This window comes from Oryzias latipes, chromosome 5, assembly GCF_053564925.1.
Source record: "Oryzias latipes strain Hd-rR chromosome 5, Olatipes_Hd-rR_3.1".
NCBI lineage: Eukaryota > Metazoa > Chordata > Actinopteri > Beloniformes > Adrianichthyidae > Oryzias > Oryzias latipes.
This window is the reverse complement of record NC_136241.1, coordinates 31,342,263-31,358,792: the sequence shown is the minus strand read 5'-3', so window position 1 is coordinate 31,358,792 and position 16,530 is coordinate 31,342,263. Positions and strand designations below refer to the sequence as shown.

Genomic DNA, 16,530 nt, shown 5'->3' with positions numbered 1-16,530 from the left:
TGTGTTTCTCCAAACTTCTGGTCAACAAACACCATCCACTCTGACATCTTAAGTCCATCTTTTTATTCATTTCATTGTCACAAACATTCCCTGAATTCAAAACAAATGGCTTTTTGTACAATTTGTGAACTTTGTGTAGGTTTTCTACAAAATACACAGTACATTAATATACTGCCACTCTAAAATGATAGAAAAGTTGGTCGGTCTTCCACTGTTCCATCCGTGTATTGAAGGAAGGAAGAACACTCATTCACTCACACACTAACCTGCAGTCTGACTCCAGTACAAAGAAGAGTGGCAGTCACGTGATCACACACAGGGGTCACTTTTGTGTTCTGCCCTGCATTAATTACTCGTTTCCCCTTTGAATGCACCTAATTTAATCCCCAACCAGACTCCACAGAAGCCGGATAATCCCACGTTTGTCGGAGTAAAACATACAGAGGACTAAACAGGACCGGGAATCCAGGAGATGGTCTTTCAAATCAGTACATATATACAACCGGCCACAGAGCTAAAGGGTCTAAGAGGAGTTGTGTGTTCACAGCTACTGAAAATTTGAAAGCCAAGCAGGATTCTGGATGCTGAAAGAAGGTTCTGCACAGAGGGTTGGATTTGGAAATGATCAACTTCTGAGAAAAAAAAAATACTTAGAAGAAAGCTATGCACAAGAGGAATCCAAGTTAAGGAACATTAGAGTGGTACACTCCAAAAACGACCTAAATCTGAGCATAAAAAGCAACAAAGCAGCAAATGTCTTTGTCCTTAATGTCCCGTCTGACACCAGTAAGTCCATCTTATGCCAGTCATGGCAGGTTACTACTGTTGTTGTCGAAGAAGTGGATACTGTAGAAATACTGTGCAACCTGTGCTCCACATTAGTACAGATGAGTCCTGCAAGTGTTCTGGAGCTCAACTGGGCCACTTTGTCCTCTCAGCCAGTTAGAACAGTACTGCCCTCACAGTACAGGTGACTACACAGTGCTCACGTTAAAGGGCAGCAACTGAGGGATACTTCAGATTTAAAAAAAATTAAAAGCTGGCTCATCGTGCCAAAGGATCTAGAATCATAAATATAAATGACAGAAACGCCTTCAGTGGCTTCATTATCAAGAGGTATAATAAGTAAAGACAGCCACACTGGGCTAAGAGAAAACGCCGGAAACATGCACATTTCTCTGCTTCCTTAGGCCGGCCCAGACTCTGTTTCCTTTACAAAACGGGTGAAATGTTTGTGTAAAGTGCAGGGATCGACTCCACCGGACTCTTCAGGAAAGAGGTTGAAAGGCTGTTCCACTGTGAGCTTTGTTAAGGTCCTGAGTTCTTAGCTCCCATCCACGGGTCGGATGGAATCTTGCTCAGAGCTTTCCACAGGTGAGGAACTGTCTGGGTCAGGCGGGTGTGGGGAGTGGTCCAAACCTGCACCTGAGCTGCAGTCCACACAACCCTAGAAGACCCAGAAGGAAAAGGTTGATCCTGTGATCATGTGACCACAAAAATCCATTTGACTGTTCTTTCCTGGTACCTGCATGTCTATTTCCTGAGGAATGGTGTGACGCTGCATCCATGGATGGACGTCTGCCAGCTCCTCTTTCTGCTCCTGACTAAACCAGGGCTGGAGAGGCTGAAGCACTCGAAGCTTTTCTTTGTCTTCTGCTAAAACCAGACTCTGATCCCTGTGGAAAAAGCCAAAGGAGCTTCTTTACAAGTCACAAAAACTCCACTTATTTATTTTCTTTTGTTGTAGTTGTTGTTTTTCAGTTTTAAATTGTTTTTTATTCCTGAACAGTTGTTTGTTTTTGTTTTTGGTGTGAACTTCACTAGTTATTTCTGTATTTTGGAAAAAAAAATTGTAATGTTTTTTTTTACAGTTTTGCAGACCGCATGTTTTTTACACTTTTGCAGCTGTATTTATTTAATATTTAATATTTATTTCTTTATTTAATAAGAATCTCATTTTTGATAATAATTTTTCATAATAATTTTAGTAATATTTTTAATTATTTAATATAAAGGTCATTTGTGATGTCCTTTATTGATGTTATATTATATAGATTATTTCTGAATGTCGTGTTGCTGCCACAGATAAATGAAATTTCCCCATTGTGGGATTAATAAAGTCATCTATCTATCTATCTTAGAATATTAGGAGTTTACTTAATATTGTTGACAAAACCTACAAACACTTACGAGTGTTTACATGCTGAAAATGTACTTTTTTTTTTTACCCGACTATTTTTTTCGCAAATGTTTGGACATGTTCCATAATACACCTGGTTTTAATCTGAAAAAAAACAAAAGTTAAGATTCTAAGGAAAAAATATAACTTAACTTAAGTTGTCTGTCTTAAAGATGTCTGTTTTCTTTGTATATTTATTCACCCCCTTTAGTAGACAGTAAGGATTCTACCAAATACTGTGAATTATTAACCTCTGAGTAGCAAAAAAAAAAAAAAAACTATTTATATATGAATGAATGCTGCAAGTGTGTACCTGCTGCGTATCTGGTACGTCATCATGACTCGCTCCGGTGTGTTTTGGATCATGCTCCACAGGGGGTTCTCCACTGGGGTGTCGAAGCTGTGTTGGTGCTCTGGCGGCGTTTCCTGGCTCTTGCGAGCTTTCCGTGACGTCTCTGATGAATCGTTGCTGGCAAAGTACTTGCTGCTGTTGGTGCTGCCTGTAAGTCAATGACAAGTCGGCGTCACCTTCTTCTATTGTGTTGAGCTGCAACACCCCTGCCTTAATTTAAGTCAAACATGAACCCTCGCTGACCCTGAGATCCTCCGGTCTTCTAACCATTCCAGCTGTAAAAACCAAAACCTACGGAGAGGCATCTTTTCAGCACTATGGCCCTCGTTTATGGAACAGTCTGCCAGAGGACCTCAGGGTTGCAGAGAGCATAGTTGCTTTTTTTCCCCCCAAGACCCATCTTTTTAACCTGGCTTTTAGATAATTCTTACTACTTTTATTATTTATTTATCTATTTTATCTTGTTTTATGAATGTACACAAGATTATTACTGATTTATTTTAATCTACCTTATTTCAATGTTTTATGGTTTGTTGCTTTTATCAGTATGTTTACTTTTTATTTTTATTTTTGTTTCCGGTGCTTCCTCAGTTGGATCCTCTCCCTCTGGGTCGGCGGCTGTTCAGCCGCTGCAGGGGACCAGCATCACCACTTCGCTGTGGTGAGGCTGGTGATGCTGCATTAAAGCTGGCCATGCGGTTATTGGCAGAGAGGGAGGTTCCAATATTATTAGCATTTAAAATAACAAACATTTTGTTTTCATGCTCAGCCTGTTTCTCATTGTCTATCCCCATCAGCTAGGGGGTGGGAGGTGTGAAAATTTCATGCTTGTTTTTGTGGGGTTTTTTTGTTTTGTTTTAATGTAAAGCACTTTCTGTTATGCTTTTATAGGAAAGGTGCTATATAAATAAAGTTTGATTTGATTTAATTATTATTTTGAAAGTATGGTTTGATATCAATATTTAAATACTTCCAGTGTAAAGCAATATTTGAAAGTTACAGCATTTAAAAAAATAAAATGTAATTCCCATTGTGTTCAGGGTTTCATAAACCATAGTGTGTGTGGGTGGGTGTGTGTGTGTGTGCCCCACACACACACAAGATGAGTAAGTCTGTAAGTACCAGTGTGTGAGGTGGAGGTTCCATTGGAGCCTGATCCAGATCCCAGTGATCCACCAGACTCCCCTGAACCAGAGCCAGAGGCATTGGAACCAGTTCCTGACCTGGCATCCTCCTGAAGCAGGAGGTCAAGCAACTCACTGGATGTTGACTGGGAATCCTGGTTTCCAGACTCACTGGGAGCATCAGCCTGTCCAAGACATTAGTGAACAAACCTCAAATTCACATTAAGAGGACAGTGTTGTTTGAAGTCATAAAGGGGACGGCTGGAAGGCAGCATTAGTCTCACCTCATTGGGATTTTCATGGAGGCTTTCAGAGTGGTTGAGTCCAGTGCTGCTCTGGCCCTCACTTTGTTTGGGAAGCTCCTCCTGCAGCAGGTTAAGCTGTAAAGGGGAGCTTGAGCGAGAGCTGGAGAATAAAGCCGGATGCCCAGCTGCCTCCTCCTCTTCTCCAGCGGAGGAGCAAGCTCTCGGTGAGCAAATAAAAGATCTGGGGGAGGTCTGTGCATTGGGGCAAGGCTGAGGCTGGAAACTTGTAGTAAAAGATAAAGGAGCACCGCCAGGAACAAAGCCTGCCATGCCCACAGATGCTTGGGGTATTGCAGTGGGATTGGCAGGCAGGTACATTGGGGGGAAACCTGGAGTGATGGTTGGATAGTTGGGCAGAATGACTGCCATGACAGGAGCCATGTACGGATTAAAGTTTTGGGCTGACTGCAGGTTGTCAAAGTTCTGAACATTCTGCAGGTTCTGAAGAGGCACCATCTGGACGGGTTGGATACCTGCTTGGCTCTGAGCAGACTGCATGATGTTATAGTTGTAGCTGAACTGGCCAGCAGACATGACAGGAGTCGCTCCTGGCGGCTGCTGTGATCTGTGCAGCTCCTCAGAAAGGTATGGCAACTGGGGTGGGGATGTTTGGCTGTTGGCCACACCCATCTGGGGCTGTGTGGACTCGGACGAGGGCCAGGAAGAGTCGGGAGCACGACGAGGCGGAGAAGCATGGGAAGCAGGGCTTCCTGAAGAACCCTGGGCTTTGGGTCGCTTGTGTCTGGGCTTTCCTCTTAGAGAACGATTCCAACCTCCAGCACTGAGTGGACGCAGATATCCTTCTGCAATGGGACAAAACATAGATTTAATCGCATTTAAAGATGCTGTCATTTCCTTTAACTGCAGTCGGCGGATTTTATTGGGAGGAATATGCACTCACCTGGCTGGTGGGACTGAGCCATTGAACTGTTGTCCCCCTGCAGGTACGCGCTGTAAGGACTCTGAAGGATGCGATGGCGGAACCGGTCCACATAATCTTGCTCCTCCTTCTGAGTGTGAGCAGACAGGACCTCTTTGGTGAGCCCTAAAAACCTCCGCTCCTCAGCGGCGGGGCTCGGTGCCGGACGGACAGGGGTTGCGGCAGCATCAGCAGGCTCGCTGCCCATTGGAGCATCTTCCAGTGCTGTGGCTTCTGTGAGGAAACAGGGCAAAGAATTGCTTCATAAAGAGAAAAAAGTCAGTCTTAAAAACTGCAGAGCGAGTGTGATTAAAGATCTGCTAAATAAACATTTTATAAACTGAGATAAAGTTCACTTTAATGATGCAACTTACCAGAGGTACACATTTTAAACATATCAGCAACAGTATAGGTAAATAAGGTATATCTGAGCAGCTCCCATGATCAGGTACGCTGAGGCAAGTATAATCAAATACCTGACTCAGGCTGAGGCACATGGACGATGGTGCTGCTGTATGAACATTGGCTAGTGACTGAGACATCACTCATCGCCTTAGTGGACATGGTGATGTCTGTCAGAGGTGCCCCGACAACAGCTGCAGTTGCAGGGCCCACTGACACCTCACTGTCCAACACAACCACTGGAAAGTGAGGTGAAACAGAGTTAAGGGAGGTCAAAGTTACGTTTCAGGGAAGCTCTGAGGCGAACGCTTTCTTACCGTGGGAGCTGGACTGAGATTTGTCAGTGCCTCCCAGGGGCTTGTCATCTTCTGAGGTAGATGATGAGGAAGAGGAGGTGGCCAAGGAATGAGAGTCACTCTTCCGCTTTAGGACTGAAGTTGTACAGCCCTCCAAATATCTGAATCATCCAAAGACCCCAAAGTAAAATAATGCAGATTTATAGTCACAAAAAATGGGATGTTTCAAAAATGGTGCCAACACAAACCTAAAGATGTTGTCCACGCAGTTGATTTGCTGATAAGAGGGAATGTGGGTTGGCTTCCTGCTCTCGCCGTTATTTCTGCCCTTAGGGTTAGAGGCTGAGGGAGGCTGTGCGGCTGGAGAAACAAAAAGCAAGTTTAGTCATTATTCAATTAATTTTGGGGGAACACATATACTGAGAACTCCTGTACCTGTGGCAAGTTTGCCACGATGAGCCACTTTCTGACAGGAATCCCTGTAGGCATGCTGGCCCCAACTTTTGACTCGGTTTACATCGGCACAGATTTGCAGCAAGGTCATCTGTAATCATAAAAAATAAAAACACCACTCATCAGCATATTCGCTTCAGCGTTTGAGCCACTGAATGCAGCCGACTGGTGTCTCACCGGCTGCTGGTGCGAGTCCTCCCAAAGGTTGCCGTTGCTGTCGCTTGAGGAAGCAACGCTGATGTAGTGCTCATGAGAACCGTTACTGCCCAAACTACCATAACCGCTGGAGCCATTGTTGTGAACCGGCTGTGGAGGAGAGACACAAACAAGTGAAGCTGGAAAACATAAAAAAATACATGAAAAGAGGTAAAACATCCACAAGAGTCAACAACTTTGAAGAATTTAGACCAGGGGTGTCCAAACCTTTCGCAAAAAGGGCCAGATTTGGTGTGGTGAAAATGTGTGAGGGCCAACCATTCGGCCAGCATTCATTGAACTCTTGTACTTATATTAAATCCAAATGAACAATTTAATTATTATTATTATTATTTTTGCAATGACATACTTATCAGCTCTTCACATAGAACAGAAAAAAAAAACATTAAATCTGGGTTGAAATGAAATTTCACTCACTGTACTTTTCGCTATAAAATACTGACTGTAAACTTCAAAATGTAATTTATGTGAACAGGAAAATAACTCAAATTGTTATCTTATTTTGATCAGAGAACAAATTAATCTATTCTTCTCGTTTTGGCTCGTAAGGTCAAGTATTCACAGTTTGTTGCCACAAGCTTACAATGGCTAAAAGATGTAATTTAGCCAATCAAGAAGTCGTAGCTCTTACACAGTGCTGGGGGGCCGGTGGAAATTTGAACGGGGGCCAAATTTGGCCCCCATGGCTGGACTTTGGACATTCCTGATTTAGACCATCCCAAGGTGTCGAATGTTTTGAAAATACATTAATAAAACATTTCTGATGCAAAACGCATTGATAATGACACCAAACTGAGGGGCTACCTGAAGGAAAAGCTTGTAGATCTTTGCTTGAAGGTCTTTTATCTCTTCATGAGAAACTGGAACTTCATTCTTTGTCTGAGCAGCAAAAACATCCTCGTTCACAGGACTCCTGCAAAAAATATGTTACACTTTTAGGACCACTAAGACAAAAGTGCTTTTCTCCCCCCAAAACACAAATCTTTTAATACTTACGTCCGGACTTTGTGGCGTCCGATAATAAAGGCAACCTTGCGGCTCCATGGGTTAATAAAACTGGACCAGCTAGTGTCCAAGGTGATGTAGTCTCCATTCTGACAACGCATCCGGACCGGGGAGTGCTCAAAGGGATGCTGGCCAGCATACTTTAGAACTGTGTAGGACAAAGAGGGAGGAAAGGTATAAATACAGGGCCACAGCGAAAGCTTTAGTCAGCCTAAAACTGGACAACTTTTTGTCATGCAGCAAAAAAAAAAGAAGAAAAAAAAAGGCTGGCGTTTTTGTTCAACTAATTTAGCTGGTGAGCCACATTAGCTCAATACTCATTGTTCTTTCATCTGCAGACTGTTCTTTTTGAAAGAGGAGCGAGATTTAAAGACGTTCCTCCCCGCTCACTCACCTTTCCTGTGCATGGACAGCATGAGGGGACGGTCCTCTGGGTGGATGGAAGTCAGCAAAGATGTGCCAATCAGATCCTGAGGAAGGTACCCAAGCAGCGGCACAGCCCTGTGGACGGCCGTCACGTCAGCTTGTTCAGCAGATGTAACGCTTAATCAAAGTCCAAAGAAAACAGTCACTGTCCTCCTGTTTGCACTCATACTGACCTTTCATCCACTTCCAAGAATACGCAGCCAGGGGAGTGTGTTGTAGTGAAAATGCGTTTGTCCATTGGGATTCGAGGCGCTGCAATAAAGAAAGGATTCAGGAGACCAGAGCATAAAAGTACACAGCAGAGGTAAACCTCGTTTTCAGTCAAAGAGCACACACGTTGATATTAAAATAAAAATAGCTGGGTTCAGGAGGATCATACCTTCATATCCAGAGATGATGCGCTCAGCTAGCGCCAAGCAACATGGCTCCTCGTCTTCCCCGCCGTTTGCTGCTCCCTGCACCTTCAGCTGGTAAGGTGTGACCCGAAACGGATTGTAACGCATCTCGCCCTCACGGTCCTTCCCGCCTCTAAAGCATTTTCATGTTGTTTTAACAGGGAAAGAGGTGACAAATCAATAAAATGTTTAAAAAAATGACTAATCTCTGATTAGGTTCTGTAAAATCTGTAAACCCTTCTAAATGTCAAGTTCTGCATGGTAGATGAAAAACAAAAACGTAAAAATATATATTTTCAAACAACATAACTGATATTAAATAAAAAAGGACTAAATAAGGAGCAGCTAAACACAAAAAATCAATTTCTTTTTTAGTAAAAATTAAACTAAATTAACTTAAATTAAAGATGAAACATTGGAGATAATATCTGAATGTTAGTATAAAATATAAAAACTGACCTTATTCTGCAAAAGAAGGACTTGACTTGAGCACAGTCAAACAGAACTCCAGCTAAAGAGGAAAGAGCAGAGATTTTTGTGTCACTCTTTGTTCTTTTGCTAAGATTGTGTAATAAAACACTACTTTGATGAATAAAATTGTTATTTCACAGTTTCACTGAGAAAAGGCTTTGACATCTAAAGCTCACTTTCCCCTTAAACTAAACATTACTTGAAAAGAAGTGTGGAGAAAAGAAAGATATAAACTGCAAATGGTCAAACGTTTTGGTCAAATTCAGCCCACTGGAGCATTTCTTTGTCAGCGGAACGACTTATTGACTCACCAAACATTAGGGATGGGTATCGTTAAGGTTTTAACGGTACTACTACTCTTAATGATACTGCTTATCGATCCGGTATTTTAACGATACTCTTATTGATACTTTTTGAAGACGAAAAATAAATAAATACCAAATAATAACAAAGTGTTTTATTTCTTTCTTATAAAACATTATTTTTTTTAACAAAACATTTTACTTTATACATGATAATGTTACAATACAAACCTGGAATGCACATGGATGTGCTAGACCAGGGGTCGCTAACCTGCACCTCTCAAAGAGCCATTTGGATCCGTTTCCCACTGAGAGGAAAGCCCGGGGAGCGGCAACACTAGATGTGTTAGAAAAAATGTTTTTGCCGATATATCACGATAGTTCATTTGGCCATACTTGGATTGATTCCAAATGCTGTCAGGATATTTATTTATTTATTTAATCTTGTTATTTTTATTCTTTATGAGGGTGATGTTTCCTTTGATCTTTTGTCCATTTTCCACAACCTTGAAAGGACTTTTCCGTCTGTCAAACACCCAGAGTTAAGATGAATGAGATGATGGAAACATATTCACTTTGATGCAGACTCCTGTCTATATCTTTTTTCTTCTTTAAATCCAGTAAATTCAATAAATTGCATTAATTTTATGGATGACAACTGTTTTTTTTATTAGGAAGCAGCTGTTAGTTTGTTGAGAGTTTGGAATCATAAGCGGTGAGTCTAAGCCCCGCCCCCGCCTCTCTACCTGTTCGTTGTTTTCCCCCATGTGCAACCCCCCCCCTCCAGCGTGTTCTACACACACAGAGCAACATACGGTCATTATAGCAGCAAGGTGACTGGCATAGTAAGGGCACCCTGATGCAAATTTAAATAATTTTACGCAGAAATCGGTGGTTTTATTATAGGGGATAAAAGTTTTTTTTAGGGTGCTCATGTGTCCCCTACGAGATCGACACTGACTGTCTTTCTAGAAAAACTTTCCATCCCATGACAGACTGGTCGGCGTTCACAGCTGCAGACACGCCCCCTCCACGTGCTCACGCTGCTCTCTTCCTCCTGCCAATCTGAGAACATGATAGTTATTTTACTTAACCAGAGAGAGCCGCAGCACGGGGAAGAAAGAGCCGCATTTTGCACCGTTTAGCTTTTCCGCCAAAGTATAGCTTTGGTAGGGTTCCTGTGTGCGCGCGCCGCATACTGTCTGAACAACAGCCCCGCCCCCCTGTGCACACAAATAGCCAGATAGACCTCTATTCAGCGAGAATAGCAAAATTAATATCATCATTAATTAACAGACAACTGACTGACTTGGTGAGTTAAATATGCCAGATAACGTTTATATCTTATGGGACACACAAAAAAAGCGACTTCTCCAGTACCGATAGCCGAACCGTTGAGGTCAGATCTTAACGATACTGCGGTCTTGAAGAATGTTGCCCCGGGGCTCGTTCAATACCGGGGCTCGGTACCCATCCCTACAAAACATTCTAACAAAAAAGTCAGAAAAAGAAAATCTGTAAAAACTAAACTCCCTTAAAAGGCATACCAGTGTGTGAGTTGCTCCATGGGGGCAAATGTGGCTGCGCCGTGTGCGAGTAGAAAACATTCACATCCTGGTGGAAGAGCAGCTCCACAAACTTGGCAGATTCCAGAAACTTCCTCTTGCAGCACAGGATGCTGGGAGCCTGCTCTGATGCATAAAGCACGTGGCCACTGGACAGCGAGAACACCACGATGAAGGAATCCTGCGCAGAAACAAGAGAAGAGGAATGGATGAGCGCACAAAGCTGTAAACCCACACGCCTGCCGGGGCGACAAACGTTGTGAAACACTGTTGACAGGGTAACAACACAAGGTCAGAGGGGAAATTAGCTTTTAAAGTACAAAGAAGGAGAGCAGGAATCAGATCTTGAGAGCTTTGCGTCTACATGTTGTTATTTTTTGTGTGCGTTTGTGCATACCGTGTTTTTGAGGGTGTGCTCAGAGGTGACTCTTTCCAGCTCTTCCAGAGTGCAGAGTGTGGCATCCTTCTGGTCATCCTGTCCATTTCGCATGAGTAGTTTGTAGTATTCACTGTTAGCTACAAGTAGAAAAAAAAAAAAACATCTTAGCAACCAAGATAATTCAATAAGGACTCATAAAAGTTATCTTAGAGATCTAATCAGCAAAAATCACCTTGTACTTGCTTGACACAGTTGAGTGCATAATGCAAGGCTTCCACAGTGCTGACTTTGATGCGGCTGCGTTTGTCCACCGGAAGCCTCTTCTTCATCTCAGCCACCGTCACCATCACCTCTCGGTGGGCTTGCCCTTTGTCTCCATCTGCATGCTCACTGTGAAAAAAATAAAAATAGAAGTACAAGGAACAAGACTTAAAAATTCAAGGGAGATTTTTAGCAATTGTATGGGCTGTGCATTGGCAATAAGATATGGACTGCATTACATCCCAAGACTTAAAAAAAATATGTGTTAATACTAATACACCTTTCACATCAACCAAATACATTTTATTTAACTATCAGAACATTATGCACTGCAAGTATATCTCATATACTTTTACCAAAGAAAAATTCTTTTTTAGATAAACAATGAAACATATTTTCAACACTAAACGTTTCCACATCAAAATATGTTTTAGAATATATAAAAAAAATAAAACTTCAGTGTGCTTCTACCGGTAAAGTTCTTTTGGTATGGTTACGGAAATAAAGTGCGATTTATTTCTAACACTGCCTAGATGTACTTTAGGAATTTAGCAGGACTTCTGGATTAAATAACAGAAAAACCAGTAAACAATCTCCATCATCTCCATCAACTATTAGTTGGGGGTTTACGTGAAACACAGAAGTAAGTTGCTGAGCTAAATTTTTGCTTAAAATGGTTTTAGCAGCATTTGAAATCAACACCAGTATTTCCAAATAAAATCTTGCGATATTTTATAGAATAGATTTTTTTCCTACACTCAAATATATTTTATTTACTGATGCATCATAGTTGCTATTCATCATTGTACCAAAACTTGTTGGTAACTCAGAAGCTTGGGGGAATTTTTTTATTTTCTCTTTTTTTTTGTTAAAGTTTTTTTTTTTTTGGGGGGGGGGGGTAACCAGTGTGTGGAGCTTAGGCACGGGATTTGCCAATTTATCACTAAAGTAATAAAAAGAAGTTTCGTAATGTCTAATATCTATTTCATTATTAAAGCAATACATCTGCCTGCTATGTTTACCTTTGATAAACACGCTTTTCTGCTTTTCTCTTTTACATAAAAAACACCTCATCAGGTAGTACTTTGGCATTAAAATGTGACAAAATGTAAAAATAATAAACAAAGAAGTATAAAGTAATTACCCTTAAAATAATTGTACAACACAGAACTACAGCTGTTAATGTGGCAGGGTGTATTTAAAGAGAATACTTAGTAGTTATCATCAAAAGGTCATTTCACGTCTATGTAAGAAAGCATTAAAAATGTTAAGATCTTAAAATAATTTTAAAAATATTCTAGGATATTCACAGAAGCCCAAATTTAAGGGAACCTTAGTGCTGGTCAGTACAACACAAATGTCTGTCTTTCAAATATTGACCTCATTAATTCTTAACAGTAATATGAAAGCATAGCGGTACCTCTTTGAAGAAGCCACAGTGGATCCTGCAGCACTTCCAGGGCTGTGATTGGCAGAAGAGGATAGATCATGAGAACCACTCGTCATCTCCTCGTCTTCCTGCCCCAGTTCTCCTCCCGAGGCTCCACTCTCCTCTCCCCTGAGGTGCTCAGGATGAGCCCGCCCATCCTGGTCCACTGATGCTTCATTCTCCTCCCCTAAACCCTCTGATGTGGTTGACAGAAAAGCAGACTTCTCTCCATCCAGACCACTGTCACCCCCTGGCATCACCGCACTTTGATCGCACATTAATGGTATTTTGTCCAGATAGAGTTGCACTCGGGGGTCTTCATGTGTTCAGAGAGTGGAATAAGTTCCATGTGGTGTCTTCAGTCAGTTGGTGATAAATCCTGGATGCACTGTCAAACGAAAGAAATGATAAGGATTTGAATTGAAATCGTTTTGAAGAATTCATTAATTTATAACATAACTGAGATCAAAAAGCAATTCATTCATTTTTTTCTTAGAAATGTAACGGCTGGCTGCATGTGGAAAGATGATTTGCGGTGTCTCCTCAAAGCTAGTAAGTACGGTTTTAAACCCAGCTGAGTCTAAACTGTGGTTTTTCAGGTTCTCCAGCTTCCACCTGCAGCCCAAAAGTCATGTTCCATAGCTTTGAAACATTGTGCTGTTGGAGCTAGTGTGTGTCCGGTGGTTGTCTGTCTCTGCATGTGGCTCTATGCTGCACTGGCAACCTGTTCAGAATGAAGCCAAACCTCGGGTCCAGCAACCATGTGACTTTACATAAGGTGAAGCAGGTATGGATGGACGCATACCTTTTTAGGTTTAGGGTTGAAATTAATTTAAGGAAGTTTGAGCTGCATTAAAATACTCGTGTTTTTTGAAAACATGAATAAAAAGGACACATTGCAATAAAAATCATTATACGTGTGGCAGTAAAGGTATTGTTCATGCATGTTAAAAAAAAAAAAGGTTTGGTTCTCAATAAGAGCGTAACGATTAATTCTATTCCAAATGTGTTTTATTTGTGTAATATATTATCATATACATGGATGCGTTTTACTAAAAAAGGCTTAAAAATAGTATGGTATAGGCCCTTTAAATTTGTCATAGGTTGTTTTTTTTTTTTTTTAAATATAAATAGTTTTAAAAAAGAAGGTCCTAAAATTAAAGTTGGTACTACAAAAACTGGCTGCTTAACATTTTAAAAACTACTGTCATCACATTGTCTTGCACCACATTGTAACAGTCACTTCTTTCTGAAGTAATTTCAAGACACTTCTCTGCTAAAGCTTGATGTACGGTAATATAGATATCATTTCTCAAGTTGCTTTAAGAGCTGGACAAACAAACACAAGGGGATTTATTACATTTCTGTTGATTTTTTATTTTATTTGAACAAACATGAATATTTATTTTTGCTATTTAACACTTTTTTCTCGCCTATCAACCTCTTTCTTAGCATTTCTTTTATACTACCGTCTGCTGCAGTGCGAATGGTATTTCTTTAAAAGTAAATGACTAAGTTAGGGAGTGTCTAGATCCACCCACGACTACAAAGTGGGAGTGGAAACCCATGGCTGTCCTCGTGTGTTTCATCACGTGATTACAATAGACCTGGCAAAAACAAAATACACCCAAAGTCCTGTTTTTTCTCAAGACCAGTTTAAGTGTTTTCATCTGGAGCGTAATAAACCATCAAGCAATAATGCTAATGTGAACAGGAAAAATTCAAAGCTCTGACAACTGTCACATCGACAGGACAGATAGTGAAACCAATGAACATAACTCAAAGTATTTATCATGTTGTCACTCCAGCATTACATAATCTTAAGTCAGAGTGTGACGATGTGCACTTAGACAAAATATTTGGCTTGTGTTGACACAAAAACCCACAAAAAGTACTTTTGGTCCTCTGATATTTATTTATGCAGTACAAAAACAGGCAGTTTTTCTTCACCATTCTCAAGAGATTGAGCTCTTCCTGCCGTCATATGTTCCTTTTAGAGGTACATATATGCATTTTTATAACAAGTCAATGCAAAACTGTATGCTGCAAGCTTTAAAAGAAATAGAATAAGAAAATAGAATGTAATATAAAAAAAAGAACAGCAAAAAAAAACTTACACAGCATCTGCTACAAGCTACTACATAATTTAGTAGAGGAAGTCAATAAACAGAATTAAAAGACTTTATAGCTTTTTCCCCAAACTGAAATAAACAGCCATCAGACATGTGTAACAATGCCAGAACAGTATTTGCAGAATTTACTCCTGCAGTATTCAAACTTTAAAGTCCCATTACCATCAACTTTTGATCTATGGTAGAAGTGTTCGCAGTGGTCTTTTAAATGTGATTGTGCCATTTGTAGGCAAAACGAAATAAAAACGTGTCGTTTTTTTAGACGGAGTTTTCAGCAGAGCAGCAGGAGTGGAGTATGTCTTCCCTCATTTCCCATCATCCCTTTGTTTACACTCTCTCCCACTAGCTTACAGCCCCTAGCACCTACATCACAGCTACAGGCTTTTTCCAACCGCATATTTTCAGGTGCTCCTAAATCACAACGATTTGAATAAAGAAATCCTCAGAAATAAAACTTTAAGCTTAATTTTATTTATTTATGTCCTTCGTCATGGGAAAAATGCCACAATCTTCATTAGAGTGGCATAATAGTAATCTTTCAAATAAGCTATCAAATGACTAACTTAAAAAAAAAACATATTTCACCTGTTTTAAGTAGAATCAGCTTGATCTTGATAACATCAGATCTTCTTTTAGTTGTTTAAATTAAAGTAAGTTAATTTATTTATAGCAACCCTTCAATTATAACTATTTAAAAAAATAGCCTACATAGAACAATGTGCAAAAGCAGACTAGACACCAGATGTTCAATGGAGGTCAGCATAAAAAACATACAGACACCGATGCCCAGTTTATATGATGTAATCGAAAAGAGGAGGAAAAAAAATCCACTCTCAGCAGCCTACAACCGGTAACGGCTGAAAACAACTCTGACACGCATTTGACGGGGCACAAATCCCTCCCACTATGAACCCACTAACCCCCTTTAAACACAAAACACTTGGCCCTGAGCGTGCGACACAACACGTACTAATAATCATCGAGGCAAAAACCTGATTTTGTTTACAAAAAGAATCGCACGTCAATGCAACATTAATCTGCAAGGAGGAAAAAAAGACACGCCCCCTCCCTTCCCTCCGTACATAAATTAATAAAATATTATTTACAAATTGTATTTAGTTAGCCTAGGTTGATACAAGATGATGCAAAAGTACAGTGGGACACAAACTCTGGAACATTTCCAGCTTTGGTTATGTTCTGCTATTTCTGCTAGCTTGACTGGTTTAGCCGCCGTTTACTTGTTTCGGCAGACATAATGTTACTAAGCTAATAATATATATTAACATCACCAACCAACGACACTTGTTCAGAATTGATTTACTGTGTACATTATAATAGCAAGACTGGGTTAGCGGTAAAGTTTAAAACAGCAAGCTTGAACTTGTTTTGTTTATTATAGTCAATGCCACCTCGCTAACAACACGGGGTTAGGTGTCAGCTAGCTCGTGGAGTTAGCAAGAGACACTTGAAAATATAGTTTCTGGGGTTAATATATTTACCTTTTTCGGTCCAATTCGATCTGAGCTTCAAAATACAACAATTCCACAAAACGACGTCCCGGATAGAATCAAAACATTAAATGCTTTTAAGTTTCCCCAGAGAAAACGTCATCCATTCCGAATCGCTTGACACATTCGTGCAACGTGAGTTTGGCATCGCGTTAACTCCGCCCAGTCTACGCTAATTGGGCAGGCCAAACTTACATCTGGCGCCTGATTGGATGGAGACAGTTGTAGTGGGCGTGCTTATCCCCATAGTTGTTGGCGGTTCACGTGGATCCCCATGTTACACAACAGGGTGAAAACATGTCAACTGCGCAGGCACCAACCCCTATGAGTCTACATCCACGCCCCTGCAAATGCATAATTATGAACGGAGCCGCTGCTTTGACTCTAATAAAGGATCGATCGATTAAAAGA

The 16,530-nt window shown here is 40.7% G+C and overlaps 1 protein-coding gene across 1 annotated transcript; it reads right to left on the bottom strand.

Moving 5' to 3' along the window:
• Nucleotides 1–48: 48 nt before the first annotated feature.
• per3 (period circadian clock 3) lies at nt 49–16,455 on the bottom strand. The gene is made up of 22 exons (XM_004069155.5): nt 16,111–16,455; nt 12,471–12,867; nt 11,022–11,179; nt 10,808–10,926; nt 10,393–10,591; nt 8,532–8,583; nt 8,057–8,205; nt 7,851–7,929; nt 7,646–7,752; nt 7,243–7,399; nt 7,051–7,159; nt 6,208–6,336; nt 6,013–6,121; nt 5,826–5,937; nt 5,599–5,738; nt 5,356–5,520; nt 4,862–5,113; nt 3,940–4,763; nt 3,654–3,840; nt 2,493–2,679; nt 1,526–1,676; nt 49–1,447 (listed from the first exon to the last, which is right to left on the bottom strand). Exons 2-22 carry the CDS (start codon nt 12,755–12,757, stop codon nt 1,325–1,327), a joined length of 3,795 nt encoding a protein of 1,264 aa, XP_004069203.1. The 5' UTR covers nt 12,758–12,867; nt 16,111–16,455; the 3' UTR covers nt 49–1,324.
• Nucleotides 16,456–16,530: the final 75 nt, after the last annotated feature.